The sequence below is a fragment of the Corvus brachyrhynchos genome, unplaced genomic scaffold, assembly GCF_000691975.1.
Source record: "Corvus brachyrhynchos isolate BGI_N302 unplaced genomic scaffold, ASM69197v1 scaffold245, whole genome shotgun sequence".
NCBI classification, from domain to species: Eukaryota; Metazoa; Chordata; class Aves; order Passeriformes; family Corvidae; genus Corvus; species Corvus brachyrhynchos.
The window spans coordinates 4,416,325-4,440,305 of NW_008238988.1; the positions used below are offsets into that span (position 1 = coordinate 4,416,325).

Here is a 23,981-nt window from a genome sequence, read left to right on the forward strand (position 1 = left end):
GGTCCCCCCGAGGCGGGGCGCCCCCGCCCGGCTTTGCCACGTGTGTGGGTGCATCACCCAGAGCCGCCCGTGCGCTGGGGGATCGCTCCCCGAGCTCCCCACGTGGGGATCCCTCACCTGGTCCTGAGGTTCACCCACCGAGACTCCCCCCACGTGGGGATCCCAGGGATCACCCAGCCGGAGTCCCCCTACGCGGGGATCCCCCGGGATCACCTACCCAGACTTCCCCCACGTGGGGATCTCACCACCCCCAAGCTCCCCCATGCTGCAATCCCTCACCTATTCCTGAGGATTAACCACCTACACTTCCACCAGGCGGGGATCCCCAGGCATCTCCCCACCCATATCCCATCCATGGACAGGGATCACCCACCCAGACCTCCTGCACACAGGGATCCTCCCACCCAGGTTTCCCACACGTAGGGAACACAGGTACATCCACCCAAACCCCACCCAAGCATGGGAACCACCTCTGGCACGCAGGTGTCCCCAGGGATCTCCCCACCCATACGTGGGGACCATTCTCCACAGACCGGCCTGATGCGGGGATCTCACTGCCCAGACCCACCAGGCACAGGGATCGCCCATCCAGACCCCCACCCTCCTTAATTACCCCCCGCCCCCCAGTTCCAGCCAGTTCCCACCATATCCCTCTCCACCCCTTTTCCCAGAGCTGGCAGGGTGGGTGGGTGTGGGGATTCCAGGTGCCCAAGGCAAGCAGACAGAGCACACCCCAAGGCCTCCTCCAGGACATGAAGGAGACCAGACACCTCCTCAAGACCAGGAATAGAGCTCGTCCTTCAATTTCACTTAAATATCTTGAAACTGCCTGACAGCCGTGCCTGCAGCATAGACATACCAGGGGCTCATTCAGGGACATCCCAGCAGTCTGCGGAGTCTGCAGGGAGGAAGATTAACAGGATTTTTTCAGCTCTGACTTCTTAGAGCCCCGAGTTCTTCTTCCCTCTGACGTGGATCCTTCCCAAAGTGCTCACAGGGCAGATTTCCTTCTCCTGCCTCAGCTCAGCGGCTGACCACGGATCTGTGGGTACCCACGGGGATGGAAACTGATGCTCTGTCTGTTACTTGGGGACAGCGAAACAGCCCAAGAAGTCACCGAGGGCACCCGTCCAGCTCCATCGCTGAGGGACTGACATTAACTATCAGCTTCCTGGAATCCCAAACATTTTGGGGAAAACACAGGAATATGCACCTTTTTTGGCTCAACAGCACAGCTGAGCCAGCGGTGGCTGGGGGGAAGTTCCGATGCTGGTCAGGTATCCACAGTGTCCGGTTGCAGCCGGGAGGCAGCCGGCAAAAGGGAGTTATCCCAGCGCAGCAGAGAGGCTTTGCACGCACCCTCCCATCATTTCTTCAGATCTCTGGCAATGAGGAGCCTGGTTTGACTTCCAGGTCCTGTTGCTCACAGCAAGCCATATGTTTATTTGTCCCAAAGCATCTTTGAGAAATCAACCGCTCCATAGCACTGGGTATCAAGGAAGGATTTGCATGGAGCTGCGGGGAGAGCTCAGCATTCCCCTCTTGGCCAGCCATGCGTGTCACTCAGCTGCAGGCTACCGCCGCATTCCCAAACTATCCGGAGCAAACAAAGGCAGCGGCATGAGGCAGATGCTGACGGAAGCTGTGCCTTTGCCTGGGAGGTGAAACGGGCCTGGAGGCGAGGCCTCGCTGGCGGGGTGGCCACGGGGGTGTGGAGGCGGCTGGACACTGGGAATGTGTGACCGGCCATCAGCTGGCCAGGCAGCGTTTTGCTGCTTCATCCTGGAGCTTCCCTGGCTCAGCACATCCCGGCCAGTCACTCCACTCTAGCAGGAGCGCTGCTGAGAGCAGCACATGATCCAGCCAAAGGCAGCATCCCCACCCCACGCTTCCAAGGTGAAAACTGAAGGCCAAATATTCCTAATATTAACCATTCCAGGACTGGTTGTGGCAGGGCTTAGCAGCAGCAGATTCTGCAGATGTTTAATTGCTCTTGTCCACAGGAGAGTTTTCCAGCTGGCATCAGAAGCAAATCGCCGCTTCCCCGGAATGGGATTTGCTGCCTCCCAGAAAGTGGGTGGGGGTCCTGCTGCCAGAGAGAAAAACACTGGAGCCACGAGCCTGGGAAGGGCGTTGGAGGGATAGGGCTGCCTGTCCTGCCAGGAGTGGAGCCACAATGGAAGAGCAGAGAGTGCGAATCAGCTGCTACAGCTACAGAGGGGACAGGCACCAATCTCTGCACTCTGTGACCAGTGACAGGACCCAAGGGAACAGCTGGAGCTGTGTCAAGAGAGGTTTAGGTTGGATATCAAGAAAAGGTTCGTCTCCCAGAGAGTGATTGAGCACTGCCCAGGCTCCCCAGGGCATGGGCACAGCCCCAAGGCTGCCAGAGCTCCAGGAGCATTTGGACAATGCTCCCAGGGATACACAGGGTGGGATTGTTGGGGTGTCTGTGCAGGGCGAGGAGTCAGACTCATGATCCTTGTGTGTGTCCCTTCCAGCTCAGGATATTCTCTGATTCTGTGATTCAGAACTTTCTCCTCTTCCTCCTTCCAGGATTCAGAGTTGATTTCCTTGCTGGGTGGTCACTGCTTGCTCTGAAGGATTTCAGCTGAGAACATTCCACTTCCTACCAGCTCAGAAATCTCCAGTTCTTCACATCTTACGGATTTGCCACAACATCACAGCATAAAGGACCTGAAAATGCTTTTAAATCCCATGTCAGATACCATTACCCAAAATGTAAGGCAATAAACTATCTCAATTGTGTGGATTGGGAAACCTGGTGGAAAACCTCACCGGAGAGCCACTGCTGTGCCGAGCAGCCGGGCAGGCTAATGGGGCTGAATGTCCCGACTGCAGGGAGGAAATAATGCAAACAGCCACTGAAATCCCACTCACATTAGGCAGCCACTCATGGGGAAAAAGAAAAGGTTTTAAAATGCCGCAGGAGCCCCAAGTCATTAGTTTTGTCAGGAATTTTGCTTTCTCAGATCACAGGGAAAAAGCCTTCAGATCTGTGGATTCAGAGGAAGCCCGAGAAAAAGGCAAGCTATGCACTGAGCAGGGCTGTAAGTCATGGGGGCTGATTATTGTTAATGTAGCATTTTATATAAGAACGTGAGAGATCCTTATCAATGCCAGAAACAAATGCCCTGCATGTTTCAACACCTCACTGAATCCAGCTAGGAAAAAAAAAAAAAAAGAGCAAATTCTGGATTTTCTCTCCCTCCTTATTTGCATTAAAATTTTTCATACTATTTATAAGCATGAATCCCTACAATTGACAGGAAGTGGAAATTAATAGATTATAGGCACACGTGCCAAAAAACATTTCAACTGCTGCTAAAGAAGGTCACAAAAATTACTACAATTTTCTTCTCAGAGTAGTCAGCTAGGAGTAACTCCATTGTGGAAACTTGAGCTACATGGAAAAAGACGTTTGATCCAATTCAACTGTAAGGGAATAAAAATAAATCTGTCCTAAGCAGCATCTGTCAGCAGAAATGACACTGGAAACTCTTGCAAGAAGAGTAAAAGCCCATAATAAAAAACAACAATCTAAACCATGACATTGTATGTGAGCAGGATGAAAATCCATCAGGCTATTACCAGCCTCCACATAATCCCCACACTATCACAATGTAGATGTGCTTTTAATTAAATTGAGATGGTCACATTTTGTACTGCTGGAAATCCAGCTAATTAAGTGAATTGTTAGAAACTGTTTCAGAGCTCACTGGAAAAAAAAAAATTTATCAACTACATTCACCTTCCATTTCTGGATTTCATCACTGTAACAGAGCACTGAAAAGCCCAAAATTGGGTTTTAAAACTGTACTGTTCAATTTTATCACACTCAAAATATGACCAGCTATGAGCAGCACAATTAGAGACACCCAGACAGCTCAGTACTCATCTCAGTAACTTGACACCTTCAGAGTGATCACACTTAAATGATGATTTCTGCCAGTTTCCCTTGAGGCTCTTCACTGCCCACCTCCCAGCACAGGCCTGACACCAGTCACTCCCAGTTTTCACATTTGCAAAGTAAAACAGAAATCGCAATGGGAAAACCCCTCTCCTGCCCTCCCCAGGCTGCTGCTCCTGTACCAGACACCTAAGCCACACTTGCCCACTCCTGAAATGCTGTGGTTTATACCCAATTTAGGAGAAGGAATTGCTGCCTGATGCTGTAAGTGCTACATCCCACCCAGCTGTCCCAAATGCACAGCTCCTGGCCGTGCCACAGCCTCCCCTAAATCCCCCAGGAGAGAGCCCTCCTGACTGTCCTGTGTACTCACACATGCCAGCAGAACAAAAGAAGCACCTAAATCCCTGCAAGATCAGGGCCTGCCATCACTCTGAATAATCCCTACTCAATTTCAAGTCAATTATTATTCCTACACCTGCATCAGATGGTTTTAATTTTCTTTTTTTTCCAAAAAAGTTCAGTTTTGACCAAAAAGCAACAGCTTTAGCTGGAAGCACTCACTGTAAAGGTAAATTTATCTGCTGTGACTCCAACAGGTCATCAGGTCTGGGCCACAGAGGTGGAATTTAATTTCTATTCTGGAGATCTCAAGCCTTTGGTATCAGATAGAGCTAAAGGGATCACAGGGAAGCTGGACAGAAAAGCAGCTTTCCGAGCAGCACAATAATAACCATGCTTTGAATTCCCATGAGAGTGCTGTTTCAAAGCAAGTTCCAAGTTTTCTTCTTCTTTCTTGGTAGCATCCTAGCAGATGATGATTTTTTAAGAGTGGATGGTTATTTAGTAAAGCAAATGCAGAAATGACACAGAATCACCTTGTCTCCTGTAAAACACTCCCTATGTGGTAGAACTGTGCCAGTTCAAATCCTTTTCTCCCATTCATCACTCACAGCACCTGCTTGTTATTTTTGCTGTTCTACATTAATCTAGGGCAGGTTTTAAATTAATACTCTTCTTCATCAATACCTATGGAATGAAGATGTTTTCCTTTGCAAAGAAAAACCTTTGCAACACCAACACAACGCCCCTCTTCAGCACAGACCTGTTGTTCACCTGAAATGTAGCAGGATGGACAGCAAACAGAATATGAAGTGAGAGATGGGGAGAAAAAAGAAATGGAGAGTCAGGCAGACCTCGGGCTCCAAGGGCTCTTCCAGCCTGAGGATCAGGTGTCCCATAGCTGGGGCAGCCTGCAAGGCTGGCTCAGCACGTTTTCCTCCTGCAGCCAGGGAAGGACATCGATTGAGCTCTGCAAGGCATCACAGGAACAGCATGTATCAGGCTGACAAACTTCTAAGGAAATGTGCAGCAAACACCCTGGTACCTGTCTGGATAAATCAAAGAGCACAAGGAGCCATCCCAGCTGCTCTTGCCAGCAGAGAGTAGGTTAATATGAAAGTATTTTGTCTGCAGCTACACAAGGGATGCATCCGCCTGCCTGGCGCAATGAGTGTCACACCAAGGGGAGCTTCGTGCTCTGGTCCCCAGTTTGCTTTCCCTGATGAAGGGCACTTCCCACAGGTGGCACACACCTGTGTCCCAAGGGTGGCTGGAGACTTGGAAATGTTTGCAAATCCTTGGGTCTGAGGAGACATCCTGTTCTCTGGTGCCCCAGGAGATCCAGCAATTCCCAGTGATGTCGCAAACTCACCGTGCATCCCTCGGCAGGCTTCTATTTTAGCTCACACCTAAAATGAGCAAATACTCTTCTCTTCACCTATATATCCAATATGTTTTAGATAGTAACAAGCCTCTCCCTAGTGAACCTACAGCTGCCCACATTGTGCCTAGACTCGGAAGGTATCTAAGGGTTTCTATCATACTGTTCGTAAGGCCTGGGGGACAGAAAGGGTTCACGACTAACTCAGATCCTCTAGGGAAAACAGAAGGCACCAGAAAAGCCAGTTCAACTCATTTTACCCAAAGGGAAAAAAGAAGGTTTAGTAGGCCCTGTATAAAATGTCAGAGAGAAAGGCTTTATTTTCCCACAGGGAAAACATACTCATTAACAAATTAGGTGAAAGCCGAGTGAGATGTAAAAGGTCTGAAACAGCTGCATTCCTCAATGCCTTTAAATGGCCTGTCTTCACACACTTCATTTATTTTGGACAGCAGCACTGCCCATGCCAATTTGGAAGCAGAGGGGACTGTGAAAATACCTGGGGATGAATGTATTTTTAATGTTAATAAGCTAATCTTAATTGATCTGAGCAACACTATTTGGGTTTTAGAGAACAACCAACTTGGGATCCTCCCAAACACATGCTCATCTGGGTTCCTTGTTTTCCTCAAAGCACTGTTGAGCAAACCTTCACAACTCTACCTGAGTGGAAACAGAGTTCAGGGGAGCTACTCTTGTATTTATGAGTTGGGTAAATGCCCACTGAAGGCAGGCCAAAGCAATCACAGCATTTAATTATTCCTGACACATCACAGGGAAAAAAAAAAGAGGAAAAAAATAACACCTTTTTAATGAAGGGCACTGTGACAAGTGAGTTTTCTCCACAGCCTGCAGATACCAAAAATATAAAAAAATATTCCCCATAGTATCTTGGATAGTATGGGGAAAATTAATTCACATTCCACTTCAGAGACTGACCATAAAAGCCAAATGCCATAACCTGTTCAAGGGAAACTGCAAAGACAGCAAGGAGGAGGGAGGAAGATCCAAATGGAGGGATGAAGCTGTAACAAAAGGGATCTCAGGCTGGGTTCCTGCTTGGCTGGGATGAGCATGGAAATGAGATGAAGTGCAGGAGCACAAGACAGCAGAGCTGGGCACACACTCTTCCATCATAGCTAAACTAACAGCATTCATCAGCATCCCACGGGTGAAGGGCTGGAGTGACAGAAACAGGACGGCGTTAACAGTTAATTATGTGTGGTAAAAGTACAGAACCATCAAGGCAAGGGGATTGGAGCTTCTGCTGACATCTGGCAGCGTTTTGGGGAAGTTTAGCTTCTCCTGAGGTCCTCGTTGATTCAGGAGCACTGATTTGCTGACGTAAATTGGAGGAACAGGTAATGAGAACTGACTAATCACCGAGCTGTATGCCCTGCAGTCTCATTCCAGTGTCACTCATGATATCCTGCTGATCACTCAGGCAAAACTCAGTTTTAGGGGGGATTCAGTGACTGGTCAGCACTCTTCCTTGACTCATTGTATTTGCATTTAGTTGTACAATGAGCTGATAAAAACTGTGGTGGTGTCACAGCTCAGCTGACACAGCAGTGAAGGCATCGCAGTACATGCTCTAATTCCTGGAGAGCTTGCACTGAAGGTCTGGACGTGCTAATGTCACTGCTCGTGTCTTCAGTGTGACTGTGACCCCTGCAAACTGAATTAACAGAGCTCTGCCAGCATCTGCTGCGTGCACACCTCTCCTTTTCCGCGCAAACACGCAGGACTGCTATTACTATACTGTTTTTCCAGATAAGGCTTAAAGGATCAGTATTTAATTGCAGCAGTGAGTTCAAGGCATGAGACACGGTGTTTGCATTAGAGAGATTTGTCACAAAACTTGGAGGGAAACAGAAGCACTCGGATGATCCATCACACACTCACCTCATTTAAATGCAATTCAATTTAGCCAGACCCTTTGGCACAAAAGTGGGAAAGATGACTTAACAAAAAGCACGGAAGAATACTTCTGACCCCAGGTGTCAGATGGATTTGTGTCTGACATTCACAGAGGAGCTGTCCAAGGAAGCCTGCAGCCATTCATTGCTAGGCTGCAATTAAGGTGGCAGCCAATGTTTAAAACCTTCCTCATCCCATTCCCCCCTTTTCCGGCCACATTTTAAATACAACACAGAATAAAAAGTAAAAATAGGCTGCTGTGCTCTGCCCCACGTGAGACTGGGCCAGGATGGCACAGATGGGAAAATTAAATTAACTGTACAGTTTTCAAGTCACCATTCAGCCTTTCAGTTGAGACAGATGACTTTTACTTACAGTGCTTCTTCCTCTGGCATTCAGTGGAGGATTTGGCAATCCTCTCTGGGTCTGGTTCTCAGCAATTCTCTGACATGGGGGCAGTTAGTGTCTCCATCGCACATAATAGAGCTGTAGAAGCCAGAAAAAAATAGTTCTCTTCTAACCAGTTTAGCCCCTTCCCATTTGACAGAAGTGATTTTCTTTCCTGATCCAAAAGCCAAACGCACCCTGGTCTCTGCCAGTGAGCATGGCAGGCACACGTATTAGCACACAAATGCTCAGAGTCCATTAATGTTTGCAAAAAGTATCAAATTCCCCCATTACTGCCCTTTTCAGGGAATCAGAGAGCCCCAGTCTAACCAGGGCAAAGAGGCAGCCTTAGCACTGGCTGATTTGGGCTGCATCATCTGACACAGGGAGGGGCACACAGCACTTGGGGGTAAATGGGAAGTTACAGCCTTTCCCATCACCCAGTAAACCTGGAAAATTAAACTGGATTCTGGCTCAACTTCCAGTCATTGTAACCTCACTTCTGCCAGAGGGTTACTCCTGATTTACACAGGGCAAGTTAGACCCAGATATCAACTCTAATGGACCTGATTATGTTCATGTTTATTTTACACCAGCACAACCTAATGATGATGCTAAATAATTCACAATTAAAAGTCAAATTACTCACTATTACTCGGTGAGTAGTCATAGCAACATCTTTCCTTCCCTGGCAATAAATCCAGTATCTGCTGACACTGCCAAGCATTGATCAGGTCTAGAATGGAGTATTATGGGACAGGTAAGTATGAGAGAGTGATGGTCACACTTGTCAGACCAAAGGCAGTCCAGCATCTCTCTCTCAGTTGCCTTTTGGGCTGCAGGCATTTCTCGAGAGCTTTTCCAGCTCCATGCAGACCCTTTGCTTCCACTGACCTCATGGCAGCTCACCTACTCCTCTCCCTGACCCCCCCTGGGGTCCCCCTCAGCACCTCACTCTATTTACATCCCTGACATGATGGGAATCAAGGCACAGGACCAAAACAAGGCTAAACCACACAGAAGGAACAACCTCTGCAGCAAGACTTGGATTTTGCTGTTGTCAGAGGAGTGCTGGCTCCTGGAGTAATTAGAAAGTGCGGAATCTGGAGACATCTTGTGCATAATGTATTGGGTTTTTTCCCTTGGAACACGGTCCAGCTCTCAGTTGCTCTTCTACGTGCTCCAAAGGCAGAGCTTTAACACTGCAGGCAGCGAGGGCATGGAGAGATGGAAGCTACACCTGAGGCAAGCTACATTCTTCTGAGACAATGACAGCTGTAAAGGTTTAGCATAAAGTTCAGGAGAGCAGAAAGGAGAACACTGTCAGTCACAAGCCTGTAATTCTGAAACTGGCTCCTTAAAAAGATAAGATAAAGCCAAACCAGATTAACCAACTTCAAAGCAAGCAGCAAGGCATTTAGGGCATGCTAGAATAGAAGGCAGCTGTGCAGAGCACTGATGAATTAAACAGGTAGAGGTTCCTTACTGACTTGCTCCTTGTCCCTTCCAGGTTTTTGGAGTGTCCTGTGATTAGTTCCATCCCCTAACTAGATTACAGCATCCAGGTGGTGCAGCAGTGTCTGCTACAGAAATGTTTAAGAGGCTGATCCAGGCGTACCAGCAGTAGCTCTGTGGAACAGTCTTCCCCAATTAGTTATCCAAGGAGAAGTGATATTGAATGACTCTTACAACGAATACACAAAGCACTTACTGTTGCGCTAATCATCAACTTTCTAAGTAAAATTAACCAATTTGCTAATTAAGACTCATGACAATTCATCATTACAGTAACTCTGCACTGCAGTGATTCATCACCCCGTCACTGGCTCCTCTCGGGGACGTGAGGAAGGGCTGCCTCCAGCGGCTCCTTCCCTGCTCCGAGCACTCCTGCCAGGAGTCACTCAGGCCGGGACCTGGATGGCTGCTGCTTTCCAAAGGGAATTACAAAGGTGGGGGAAAAGAGAAGGGGAGGAAAAGAAGAGAGGGAGGAGGAAAAAGGGAGAAGAAAAAAAAAAGGGGGGTCCAGAAGAAAAGAGGGTGGCTGAAACCCCAGGCAGTTTGAGAGAGAAATAATATTTTTTAAAATTGGGATGGGAAAAATAGTTGCCTTTTCTAACATTATTTGACTTGGATGATCAGAAATTAAGCAGGTAGGTCTCATGAGTTCTAAGTGGTACATTTTGAATTAACATCTGTCCAACCCGTGACAGGGGTCAGGCTCCTGGTGAAGAAGGAAGGAGCAGAGGGGGAATGATGCCTCTGATGACTAAGAAGGAGAGACACAGGAGTTGGGAGACTGAAGGGAGAAGCCCAGGGATTCAGTGCCTCCTGCTCACTGGATCGCTGCTCTCTGGACCTCCCACCACCTGGGCCTTCACTCCCTGGGGCTCTGCACACCTCCCTCATGGAGCCTGGCCCACACTGGGCACCACAAGCAGATGCCCAGCTCAGAAGAAGAGGCTGCGAGCACAGAGCCCTCCCAAGGCACAGCCATACCTGCCCTCCCTTGGGCAGCAGCCAGAAGACCCTTCCCCTACAGCAAAGCAATCCTGAAAGCTTGAATTGCACACACAGTGTGACTCTTGGATCCTCAGATGATCTCTCAGCTTTCTAAACATCTTTCCTTCTTCAGATGGATAAACAATCTTTCACCCATTTAGCCTGAGACACCAAACTCCACAACTGACCCAAAATCTCATCACTTCATGCTGCCCTTGCCATTTGTTCATATCTAAGGCAAGAAGCAATATTAAGAGATTTGTATTTTATGTTCATGTCTGATGTAGCCTCACTCACTTGAACACCGTAAGTTGACCTTCTCTATCTCAGGTTCACAAAATGCAGACAAACCTATTCCCAGGGGCTGCAGGATGAACATATCACCTTTCCAAGGGGTTCTGTAATGAAGGATTAATTAGCTGAGGAAACTCACAGCACTACAGCTGCAATGCTGCAGGCAGAGCTGCACCAGGGAAGCCCCAGGAGTACCACAGTATTCCAGCTTCCCACCTTGAGCACAGCAAGAGTGTCACACACTGGGGGAGCACCAATGTCCTGGCCCCCTGAAATGTCACTGCAAGGGCAAAACTCGGCACAACCCCTGTGCTCTGTTCAATGATTTCTGTGGGCAGTGCAGACCCACACTGTCAGGAAGCAGCTGTGAGGGCTGGACCTGTCACTGCTGGTGGGAGCAGAGCCCCCCACCACAGACAGCCCTCAGTACCCCATCCTGTTGTGCCTACAAAAGTATCCTAGGTCACAGAGCTATCTGCAAGCACCCCAATCACCTGCCAGCCCTAAACGGGACATTTTAATTTAATCATCCCGAGCTGAGTCAAGCTAGCTGCACCAGCCTCCCTAATTCAAGGTACAATCTCTCTGGGTCCTTTCCTTGCTTTGCTGCCTGATTTGCCTCCTGGGTGCTCCAGGACAGGCCATGTGATGTAAATCAACCTGCTTGAGGCTGGATTTTTCTGGGGCTGGGAGGATTTGGCACCTATAAATTGTAAGGTGAGTCCCAGAAATACTACAAACCACCCCAGCAGGCTGGCTGAGGAGAGAAGGATGCTCATCAGCCATGTATGCTCTGTTCCCTGGATAAAGAGCACTGATCTAAGCCTTTGCACCTCTGAGGCAGTGAGAAGAGCCTGGCAGCAGCTCCCAAAGACCTGCTGCATGTCTGAGCTTTGACATCTTCTCCCAAATGGTTTCTTCAGCTCAGCTTGCTGCTTGTAAGCAAATCTCTCAGCAAAGTCCTGTCTGGCAGAGCAACAAGTGCAGTGATCACAACAGTCAGCACTTCCACCAGCCCAGGCAGGGACAGGGATGTGTTCCCAGCTGTGTCTCCACAGAAATCCATCCATCCATCACCACACAGCAGCAGGACAGGAGAGAGGGAACAAGTCAGACAGCAACTGCTGGCGTAGACTCAAGCAGTGCCCAAGCCAAACTGCGTCGGCAGCGTGACACTCCCACAGCATCCATCAGCCAGGCACAACATGAACTCCTTCCTGGGAACGTGCTGCCTCACACCGGGACATGGGAAAAGAGAATGGCCCTAAATCATCACTTACAGAGAGCGGGAGTATGCTCCAGAGGGGGAGTCTGCACGGGGAGGACAGCGAATGTAAAGAGTAAAGGTTTTCCCCCTAAGAGTGTTTACCCAGATGAGAACAAACCATTTCATCACAATGCCTTCAGTTTGAAGTTTACACTTTTGGCTGGGGGAGGGCTCCTCTCGAAAACCCAGATGTGCCTCATTGCACTTGATGAAGCAGGTGGGAAAAATTAAGGGCACATGACGCTTGTTAAAAAGCATAATCTGTGCAAGGTCTAAACTACAGATCCCACTCCCCATTTCTCTTCAGCCCTGCAGAGAAAGGCAGGCTTAGAGGACCTCGGGGACAGGTTGTGTTTCCAGGCTTCTATAAGGCACACGAGAGCACCCCGATTTCTCTAGTCCTGCAGGACGGGGCAAACCCTCTCAGAGAGCCGTGCAGGCAGACGAGAGGCTCCAACGCTACTTGATGAGGTTAAAACTCCCAGCTGTGATGGGCTCTGCTCCCTGACAAGCCGCACGTGGCCCTGATGCTGTGCCTGGGGATTTAAAGCGGGACCGGAGTAAGGTCGGAGGGTTTGCCTCAGTGGCTGTACCCATGGAGGGTGCATCGCCGCTGGAGCGGTACCTGGAGAGCTGCAGCGGGCAGGTAAGGGAGGAAAGAAAAAATAAATAAAGTGAGAGAGGGAAAAAGAAAGTAAACCGGAGCAAAACGTAGCTGCGTTGGCCGGGAATCGAACCCGGGTCAACTGCTTGGAAGGCAGCTATGCTCACCACTATACCACCAACGCTGCGCTGAGAGTGCTTTCGCAGCCGCGCCCCAACTGCGTCATCACCGCATTCTTGCCGGGTTGAGCCCGAAATTCCACGGTCCTGAGGGATTCCTCCCCACTTCAGGCAATTCTAGCGCTATCGGCAGCATGGAGGAGCTCTCCGGAGCGGAGGTCGCTCTTACTTCCTGTAAGAGGGACGATGCGGCTGCGTTTAAACTCTTGCGGTGGGATGCTGCTTGCGAGGATCAGCCCGGGTGCTGGTGTGGGTGGGCATTGAGAGGGTAGGAGGCTCGCATCTCCTCGTTCTAGTTAGTAAATGTCTACAAAAATTCCTTATTTTGATATTTGGAATGGTTGTCTTGATCTCAGATGGATGTAGGAGCAACCGGGTGCGGGACTAGGAGAGGGCTGGAACTCCACAGATGAGCATCATCCTTACTCAGGGGGGAAAAAAAACTTCTTTACATCCTGTTGTAAACTACTTTTCGGCTCGGGAAACACCCTTAGCACGAGCTGTTTAAATCTTGGGACCTTCCTGTGGCAGCAGGTAAAGCCCTCTGAATGTGCCCCCACAAAGTATATAGTGTGCAAAGGTATAATAAAGCGTTTACAAATGCTAGTAAGCTTTATACACTTCAGACTTGCTAGGACACTTGATAATAACAGATGTGTGCTATCACTGCAGGGAGGAAAAGAAAAATCCAAGTCTGTTGCTCGAGGCAGCTGGGTTTGATTTGTATGTACCTGAGTTGCAGGGATTTCTGCAGTGGAAGCGAAAAAGGCTGTTTCCCCTCAAGCTGCCCCAAACTGAGGGATCTCAGATAGGATCTGTGTGTGAAATCTCCTCCCTGGAGCTCCTGGGAGATGTCCAAAGATATGCAGTTGGTGGGGCCTTTGGTGAAGTTAATTAACCCAGAGTCTATAGCAATAACCCTTGGCAGCCGGCCCAACGCAAACATGGTCTTGTGCCCCTTTCACAGCCTCTGAGCATCTGTCTGACAAGAAGGAAATATTCCCCAGTATTTAACCCTATCAGGGCTTTTCCTCAGACCTCTTAGGTGCAAACCTGATCAGGAAGGAAAATTTGCTCTCTGTTTCTACCTGCTCTATGCAATTTACTTTACTTTCTAAAAACTTGACAGCTGTGTAATGCTTCCAGCCTCATGTACCACTTGTTTCTCTGTTAGCTTCTTTAAGATATGTCACAAACTGGCTTTGGCTGGTTGTTTGTGGGTTGTTTTTTTTCTTTTACTGTTATGTTCATTCTTTGATGCCTATTAGTATGATGTGAGTAGTCTCACAGGGGGTTTTTGTACCATTTTCTCTACATCATGGTTCGTACAAAAGCTTCCTAATGAGCTCCTGTACAGCTAATCCTTAGTCCACTGGAATTCTTGCAGAGACTGTGCCTTCCTTCCCCTGCTGCTGGCTTGAAAAATATCTGTTTAAAATAGATGTATTTTTGTGATTCTGTTATATTTTATTTGTAACTGTTAATATATTTATATCTGACCTTAATTCTCAGAAAAGTGCTCTTGGATCCTAATTTCCAAAGGGTGAAGAAGTACCTAGACTTATTTAACAGCACTCTGCCCCACCTGATCTTCTATGGGGCTCTGCATTTAGAAGTCAGTTTTAGAAGCTGCTTTGAATGTGTTTGTAATGCTTTCAGAGCTAAACCTGCATCTGTAGTCAGGCTAATGAGGGTTCTCTGGGAGGATTTGTCACTTTGTAGGAGTTTTCCAAGTGTCTGCAGGCAAATATACTGCAAAGCAGGAGCAGAGAGCTCTCCGTGTGCATGGCTGGGTTGCCAAGTGAGCTGACTAGAAGAGAGCAGTGCTAGCTCAGGGCTGGGAAGCATTGATCTGGAAATCCTGCTCCTGCTGGAGGTCAGGCAGTTGCTGCCAATTTGAGGGCCACAGTCTTATGCACTGTTCCCTGCTCTGATTTGTGCTTGGACTTTTCAAGTTCTTCTGGCTCTTGAACCTAAAAATGCCTGATTAAACACAAAACGTCTTGTATGAATTCTTTAGTCCAAGCTGTCACCTGCTGTGGATGTTGGCAGAAACTACCTTCAGGAAGAGGCTTTCCACTGAGCAGATGCTTATGCACCAGTGGAGAGGGAATAAATCCTGTCCTGAAACTCTTGTCTCATCAATATATGATGGTGCTTTTTAAACAGCTTTTAATAATAAATAGTTGATAAAGAAGGACATTAGTATGAAAGCGTTTGCTTGCAGGTGTGTTGTGTGCTGGGTGCAGGGCAGGATGCTGGTTCTGCTGACTCTGGTGAGGCTTTTTTTAGTGTCATTTTCTCATCTATAGCTTCAATCAGGCTGGTGGCCTCCAGAAGCTGAGGAGTAAACTGCTGCTGGTTCTGTGAGCTGCTGCCCTCTGTTGCACAAAGCAATGCTGACACTGTCTCCTGCTAGCAGAGAGAGGAGATGGAATGGGAGGTAAAGGCAGTCAGAAAATGCTGTCTGTCTTCCTTGGAAAAACTCATGAGTGTGATAATGTGGTTGTGTGTGTAGCTGAGGTGTGAAAGTGGCTTTGAAGGGTGAAGTGCCAGTGTTGTTACCTGCAGCCAAGGCTGAAGGTGAATAGCATTTCTCAATTTGTGCTATCCCAGGAGTTCTCCAGAGTGCCCATGGACTGTGGTGGGAAAATGCATTATACAAGCTATCTGAATTTTTATACACTCACAGAGAAGCAAAGGACACGTTTTCAATCTTAAAACTATTTTTTGCTAAAATACATATTGGGGAAAAAAATTACTGAAGCATCCTCATTGAAGAGTAATATTAATTTGCTCTCCCAGTGAAAGTAACTGTTTTAATACAAGGCCCCTAATGGCACTTTTTCTTAATTCAAGGATGACTTCTCTGCTAGTCCTCATCTGTTCACTCCTATGAGCCCTTATGATGTAGAACTTCCAATTCAAACAGCTGAAGATGGGGTGTTTGGTTCCCAGTTAAGTCAGCCCAAAGAGCTTCATACAGAGTTCTCCTCTGTGGATCTCAGCTTTCTTCCAGATGTTACCCAAGAAAACAAAGAACAAAATCTCTCTGAGGATGGCCATGAAACACAAAAAGAGCTTGATGGGTCGCTACCAAGTAACAAGGACAGTGGTGTTTTCATGGATGAAAGCAGCTTGTCACATCCAGGTGCAGCTCAGCCATCTCCTGGAGCATCTGCCATGTGTCCTCCCCTGACTCCAATGACTCCTATGACCCCAGCTTCGGAAAGCCCTGGAATAGTTCCTCAGCTACAGTAAGTTTATGTATTATTTATGTAGCGTACACCATAGTTAAACTTTGGGTTAAACTGCAAGGTGTTGCTCTGACTTTTCACTTGGAGAATGTAGCAAGCATGGCTTGATCTTAAATAAGCCAGAACACTACAGGAGCAGTTGTTCCTCTTGAAGGGCAGAGATGGAGAAAATAAACTGACAATATTGGATAAAAATGTGGAGATGCTTGAAGAGGAGGATTTCTTCCAGGAAGGAGAATGTGAATGACAGCAGACTCCAGGGGTTTAAAGATATCACTCTGCTTTTTCAAAAGGAGAAACAGAACTGAGTGTGAGAAACTCTGGCCTCATTAAAAGATGCTGTTGTGTCTAGGATAGAGCAACTATGGAGTTGTTTACACCTGTAGAAAATAACACAGCCTTACCTACCTTGGGTGCTGCAGTAACTCTAAACAGTCAGTAATGGTTCAATTGAAAGCTGAGAAAGGCTTCAGTGATGCAGTTTTTGGAAGAAACACAAACTTATAATTCAGGGACTAATAATTTCATAGCTTGTTCTATCTCAAAGTGCAGTTTTGGGGTTGAATTACTCAAGTTTTGCCAGAAGTAGCTTAATGCTAAAGTGGGAAAGAGACAGGCAGGAAATCAGTTGATGGCAATTCTTAATTAAAATGTGACTCCACATTAAGCCAGCACTGCTGGGGGGTTGCTCTGCAGTGGCTGGCTTTTGCAATGAGAAAATTCTTCTCGTATTCCTCAGGAATATTGTGTCAACTGTAAACTTGGCTTGTAAACTGGATCTGAAGAACATAGCTCTGCATGCCAGAAACGCAGAGTATAACCCAAAGGTAAATCTTGGACTCAAAGCTTTACCCTAACTTCCCTTTCTCAGTGCTGATGGAGCCAAATGGTCCTGGGACAGTAGTCTTAACTCCTCTGCTCCTAGGTGGGTGGAAAATAACTTTAGGGTGGTAAAGAAACATTTAAAAAGCAAATATGTGTTGTGACAAGCTTTAAAAGTGTTAACGGTTGCAAGGCTGAACAGAAATACAGTACCAACTAAATTCCTGTCAGGGCCTCCTTTGAATTTGTAGAGGTTTGCTGCTGTGATCATGAGAATCAGGGAACCACGAACAACAGCCCTCATCTTCAGTTCAGGAAAAATGGTCTGCACAGGAGCAAAAAGGTATTTTTCTGGTTTTTCCCTTCCCTTTAAAGCTCTGGATCTTGCAGCTATGCATATATTCTGATGGAGAGTGTCTGAAAAGTCTTGTTTAAAACATGTAGCAAAGGACTAATTGCAAGAAAAAGTGAAGCACTGATATTGAAAGTCTTGCTTTCTTCATGATGGCACCTTAGCAATTTCTGAACTGTGTACTTCTGTCCCTGAATTTAGATTGAGCTGAGCAGACATCAGCAGAAAAGCTGCTAAAATTCCCAGGAATTGTTAAGGGATTATTTGCATTTCTCACTGACTTTTAAAGTGTTTAGGACATAACTTGTGTCTGTCAAGTTTCTCTTCAGTGTCTGTGTTCAGCAGCCAACACATCTGCCTCTAGAGAAAATGGGAGTTGGGGAAAAGCAAAGTTTATTTCTGTACTCTGAAGCTTTCTTCCTGAAATCCAGCAGATTGCCTTGATTTTTATGTCCCAAAAGTGTCAATTAGAACTAGTTAACTCATGCTTAAGAGACCTCTTCTCCAGGCCTTACCACCACCCCAGGCAGGTGACTATACTCATGCCTGCAGTCTAACTCTTGGATCAGCACTGAGAAGATGTTTTGAGGAACTGAGAAACCTCTCAAAAGGGGAACCTCTGGGTGATGCAACATCTCCAGTGGGTTCAACCAGACCTCAGGAAGGTGAATGACCTAGTGCCTTACTCATTTTAGCTCCCTGCAGCGGTTCTGGGGATGGATAGAGCCTTGCTATTCTGAGCAGCAGGCCCTCTTTTTTTTTTTTTTGGAGTACAGGTTAGCACAGTGGTGGCTATAAACTGAATTCCACCTCAAGAGCAGAGCAAAGCACCAATCAAAGTTGATTTTTCCCCTCTGTTCTTCCTTCAGTGAAAAGCCCCATCCCTGGAAGTGTTGAAGGCCAGGTTGGACAGGGCTTGGAGCAACCTGGGATAGTGGAAGGTGTCCCTGCCCATGGCAGGAGGGTGGAATGAGATCATCTTTAAGGTCCCTTCCAACCCCAACCATCCTGTGACTCTGTGATTTGAGGGCTGTTTGGAGGTGACAATAAAGGTTTCTTCCTTCAGCGAAGAGCAGTCACGGCTGGCAGCCAGGAAATACGCGCGGGTGGTGCAGAAGCTCGGCTTCCCTGCCAAGTTCTTGGACTTCAAGATCCAGAATATGGTGGGGAGCTGTGATGTGAGGTTCCCCATCCGGCTGGAAGGCTTGGGTCTCACCCACCAGCAGTTCAGCCGGGATGAGGCAATCAGGTATAACCCTGTGCACCTTGGAGCAGGGTCTGCAGCTACTCGAGCCTGCTCCATGCTCTTGCTCCACTGTGGACTTTTAATACCAAGGTGGCCTCTTCACTGCCAGCAAAGTAGATGCCTGTCTGCAGGAATAAGGTTTCCAACCTTCAGGCATGAAGCCAAACTGCATTTGCATAATGCAGCTATATTGTGTTTTTTCTGGGATGTTGTTTCAGTTCTGTTTGGATGTTCTTTAGCCAAGAATGGAAAGTAAAGCTGTAGCTGAGTGATGGGCATGCTCAGCCTGTGAGATCAGCTTGTTCAGAACTAGATATTGCCATCAGGAAAGGATGATTTCAGCACTGACAAAACCAAAATTCAGTTGTCCTTTATTAGTGCTGCATCTAATAACCTGCATTTCATTTAGGAACTGAATATGTAGTAAATATTTGTGCTTGGCTATTATCTTGTTTTAGTTGCACAAGATGTTTCCTGATAAGGAACTTTGCAGACTAGGAAGGATTTACTGTGAGGGTGGGGAGGCCCTGGCACAGGGTGCCCAGAGAAGCTGTGGCTGCCCCTGGATCCCTGGAAGTGTCCAAGGCCAGGTTGGATGGGACTTGGAGCAGCCTGGGACAGTGGAAGGTGTCCCTACCCATGGCAGGGGGTGGCACTGGATGGGCTCCCTTCCAACCCAGGCCATTCCATGATTTGAGGACTGTTTGAAGATTACAATAAAGGTTCCAGTGCCATGGAAAATCAGAAGTGACTCACAAGTCTTTGAAAGTCAGCATGAAAATCTCCCATCAGCTCCAGATGGGTTTAACAGGTTTCCCTTCAAGATGTCTAAAACCTGACCTGCATTTCTCAGGGCAGCTAGCTAAAATCTGTGTGCTTAATTACCCTATTGTTAGTGTAATTAAAGAACATTTTATTCATACAACACTGAAACAACATTTGCATTTTACTAATCTTACCTGCTTGCTTTGCACAGCTATGAACCTGAACTATTCCCTGGCCTGATTTATAGGATGGTCAAACCAAGGATAGTGCTGCTTATCTTTGTGTCTGGAAAAGTTGTACTGACTGGTAAGTGGTGCCTCTCTATATCTGTAGCCCAGTGCTACCTCACTTTCTGAGAGCATTTAAATTAAACGTTAACTAAAAATTAGTATCTTGCCACAGTAAAGCCACTCAGGGATCTTTTTAATGGTTGCTGCAGCTTATCTGTGCTTTCTGCAGATAACATCAGTATTGTTGCACTAGAATCTTGTCTTGTTTCATATATAGAGTCTCAGATTTCCATGTTAAGTACTTTTTTTATTCAAAGCCTGATGCCACGTGCCAATGTAGAGGAGGCCAACAGGATGCTGACATGCCAGTAACTACTCAGGCACTTAAATAGGAACCTCACAATAAGCAATTTAAAATTGCTTGGACAGGAAACAAACTTCTTAAAACACTTCACTGACAACATTTAGTAGGGATTATCAGAGGAAAGGGTGGAGATCTAAGAGCTTGTTCCAGACTGATTGGCAAAACACTCATGAGGCAAAAGTCTTGCTGAGTCAGTGTGCTCAGCAGATACCTGTACCTCAGATCCCAGCTCAAAAAAGGTGAATTCCTGAGCTCCTGGCACATCCTTTTTGTGAAGCTCATGAACATGCTTCTATTCAGATGTACTGAAAGGTAAATGGTACTTGTTCCCAGAAGCTCTGAATGCTGTATTTATCTTCACAACACAGCTTTGAGACAGGTGGAAGACAAGAGAAGTGCTGCCTTAGCCAGAGATTCTCACCATCATAAATCAAGAATGAGCTCAGCTAACTGAAGAATGGGGCACTTGGGACAAAGCTTAAATGCTTCCCCCTCCAATGTCCACCACCTTCTTAGGTCCAGTAAAATCATACTGGTCAGTTCCATTCCACTGAAGCTTGCGTTTTTTGGGGTACACTAATTGTAACAGCCTTGCTTCTGGGCCTGCAGCACACTCCCTTAGTCATTTGCTGTGAATACTGGGCCCAGCTGTAATGGCAAGACTGAATTTGCTGAGCTGTGAGGGTTTGGGTTTTTTTTTTCCCTAATCAAGAAAGTAACTTTACTTTTGAAAGTAAAAGTTGTGGTAAGGCAGATGAATTATTCATGTCCAAGTGAGGACATGAGAAAAGGTTTACACATTCAACCTGAGCAGGGCTTAATTCAACTTTTAGTTCATTTAAATGCAGTTTTCTTGTAGCTGATGTTTGTTGGACCAGCATGAGAAGTGTTGCTGGCAAGGAATGTTCCTGCCTGCTGCAATGCAGTTCATGTGCAAGACTTGCTATTAAAGATTTGATTGCAGTACCATGGAAAGGGATTTGAAATCAAAGGTGTCCTAACACACATCTTAAAATTAAAATTGCTTCTCAGAGCTGGAGAAGGAGAGTTCTCAAACTGTGGAACAACTTCCAGTACAAAATAAAGGCCTTTCAGTTCTTGTTTCTACCTTTCCACTCACCTTATCAACAAGCAGAGCTGTTATTCTTAAGCAGTTAACACCATGGTGGTGCTCAGTTGCTTTTTTCCTTCTTCAAAGCCAATATTTTGCACCTGTCAAGAGCAGAAAATTGCTGTTTTGGTTCCACAGATTAAACAAAACTAGTCTTAAAGCTAAGCAAGCTAGAAATTGTTCTTTAAGGCAGCAGATAGAAATTCTGCTCTTAATAGTAAGGTGCTTTCAATCTCCTGGGTTTCCTCATGGTTTGTAATCTTACAAGGTTTAAATTGCACTCAGTTAATCTCAGCACTCTGTTAATTCATGGGGGGTTTTTTTCTTAAATGTCCATTTAGGAGCAAAAGACCGTTCTGAAATCTATGAGGCATTTGAGAACATCTACCCCATTTTAAGAGGTTTCAAGAAACCATCGTGACATGGCTCACAAAGCAATCCAGAACAACAGCTGGGTTGGTGTTGCTGTGTGTGGAACAGAAGCCAAGGGGATTGCTGGCCCCAGCTGTGGAGTTGTGGGTTATTAAGCAAATGATTCATTTCTGAATGCTACATATGCTGATGCCTTTCTGTAGTTTGTGAAATGTTCTTTTCTTTCAGATTATGTGTCTGTAATCCGCCTGAGTTCTGACAACTTCTGTCAAGCTAAAACACTTGATAAATGAATGCACTTTTAATAGAATGTATATTAAGGTGGCACTAAAAATATTTTGTAGTAGAAGCTATGTGTCTCTTCCCCTGTTGAACAGGAGAATCCACACACTGCACTTCAAACTGGCTTAATCAAAATCCTCAGCTCTAAGTGTCCTGAATTGCTCCTGCAATGTTGTATTTTCATGTTTAAGCTCAAAATAGATTATTGTCTATAATATGGCTTACAAAATCCATCATGAGTTGATTTCAGTGTTTAGAAGACCTGTATTGAATCACACTGATCCCGATGGCTGGGTAAACTCTTGTGTGTGATGGTGCAGTGTTTTCTTTTACAGAGAAGAAGTTCCAAGTCCTGACTGTTGGGATATACCTAGAAAATCTGTGGGTGGAGGGGTAACTAATTAAATTACCTAATTTGACATGGGGTAAGTTAGACTTTAACTAAATGGTACCCATTTGTATTACTGAAGTGCCCTCAGACAATGGGAGTTTGGTGCAGACAAAAACATGTTGGTTTGGAACTTTGTTAAAAACGGATTTGAGGAAAATACAAAAAAGATGCTGATGACTTAATTATCTGTATTATTGAACCAGAGTTCAGCCAATGGCACTACATCTGGTAATTTTGGAGCAAAACCAATGGGGTTTCCTGTACGTGGTTTGAACTCAAGCCTTTCTTTTCAGAAGGTGTCCTGCTCAGAGTGGTCCTGTGAGCAGGAACAGTGCAAAGCCTATCCCATGGCTGCTCTGGAAACTCCCTGGAAGCAAGCCAGCCCAGTTTGTGCTGTGTCCTCCCGTCCTGAAGGTGTGTCACCTGTCTGGAAACGCCACTAGAGGTTGCTCTTAGATGACTTAAGTGTAACCCAGGCCAAAATCTTCCTCTGTCCTTGCTGGAAATACACGGGCTGGGCTACGGCTCAGCTCTGAACAGGGTCTTGCTGGGCTTAGCTTTGCTGCCACAAGTTTATTTCTGATTTGGTGAGGGTGTGACTTCATCTTCTGTGTCTGTTATGTGTCTCTCACAAGTGGTTTTATATCTATCTCTCTGCTTCTCTGGAAAAGAGTTTGAAAAACTTCGTGTGCTTCCTCATGATAAACTGGTCTTAGCTGTTATCAGTTTCTCTGTCAAACTGGATTTCCACACTCAAATCTATTTTAAACACAGGCTTACTTTTCTGTTTGCTTTCTAACACTGGAGACTTTCCACAGCCATGGGCTGGACTTTTATTTGCACTGTAGCTGTAGTGGCAGCTGATGAGCTTCAGTTACAATAATATTTTCTAAGTGAAAACACCCTGCTTTTATTGAGGTTTCGGGGGAAAAAAAGAGTTTATCTAAGATGAGCCTTTGTCAAGAAATCACATTTTGCTTAAGAGCTTGCCCACATGATTTCAGTGGTAAAATTAGTGCTCTTTAGAAGTATGGATAAAGCCTTAGAGATAAGAATTGGGCTCTGTGCCTTTTCACTGAGCTCTACTGATTAACTTAATGTTTGCTATGGTAACTCTTGTCTTCAAAACAACAATCTTGGTTCTACCTCCTTGGTGCTGTTCCTGCTAGTGTTTGATAATTGTAGGAAGGGGGAATAATGTAGGGCTGGGAATTGGTCTTAAAAAAAAAAAAAGTACAGCAATGTTTTGTTGTTGTAGTTGTGTTTCCTTCTTTTGGGAAGGGGGATATTGCTTTAAGTTATTCTGGCTTCTGTGGACTCAATTTCCTCTACTTGCCTGGTCTTTCCCCCTCCAGACAGAAAGAGAGAATGGCTTCAAATCCAGAGTAGGCTCGTATTAGGCAATATTAGTTATCAGGAAAAAATTCCTTACTCAGAAAAGGGGTGGTGAGGCCCTGGCACAGGGTGCCCAGAGAAGCTGTGGCTGCCCCTGGATCCCTGAAGTGTCCAAGGCCAGGCTCGATGGGGCTTGGAGCAACCTGGGATAGTGGGAGGTGTCCCTTTTCAGGTCAGGAGGTTGGAGCTGGATGATCTTTAAGGTCCTTTCTCTTCAACTCTCCTTCATCCTATTATTTAACTCCTCACCGTGGCTCCACCACGGAGGCCGGGTTGACGGAACCTACCCCCACGTCGGTTTTAAGGATGTGCATCGGTATTTGCTACTTGGGCAAAGCGATTTGGATGCTGTTGTAAATACAGGGCCGTGCTTTGACCGGTAGCCGTAGTCCCCACAGCAGTGTTACTGACGGATCGTCGCAGCATGGCAACCTCTGAAGGCCCAGGAGCCGGAATGCAAGACCCACGTTGCTCTGGGAGCAGGGCAGGGGTGTGATCCCCGTCCTTCTAGCGAAGGAAAAGGACGCGGTTTATATTAAAATAAGGATTTTCCCCGCGGAGCGCGGCCCGTCCCGCACCCTCCCCCGCTC

The 23,981-nt window shown here is 46.6% G+C and overlaps 1 protein-coding gene and 1 non-coding gene across 2 annotated transcripts; one reads left to right on the plus strand and one right to left on the minus strand.

Annotated features, from left to right (window-relative positions):
* The first annotated feature begins 12,616 nt into the window (after positions 1–12,616).
* TBPL2 (TATA-box binding protein like 2) lies at positions 12,617–23,044 on the plus strand. Its single transcript, XM_008637300.2, has 7 exons — positions 12,617–12,667; positions 15,664–16,061; positions 16,801–16,888; positions 17,135–17,226; positions 18,302–18,484; positions 19,458–19,552; positions 21,293–23,044. Exons 1-7 carry the CDS (start codon positions 12,617–12,619, stop codon positions 21,370–21,372), a joined length of 987 nt encoding a protein of 328 aa, XP_008635522.1. The 3' UTR covers positions 21,373–23,044.
* TRNAG-UCC lies at positions 12,738–12,809 on the minus strand. Its single transcript has one exon. It is a non-coding gene; the product is annotated as a tRNA-Gly (tRNA).
* Positions 23,045–23,981: the final 937 nt, after the last annotated feature.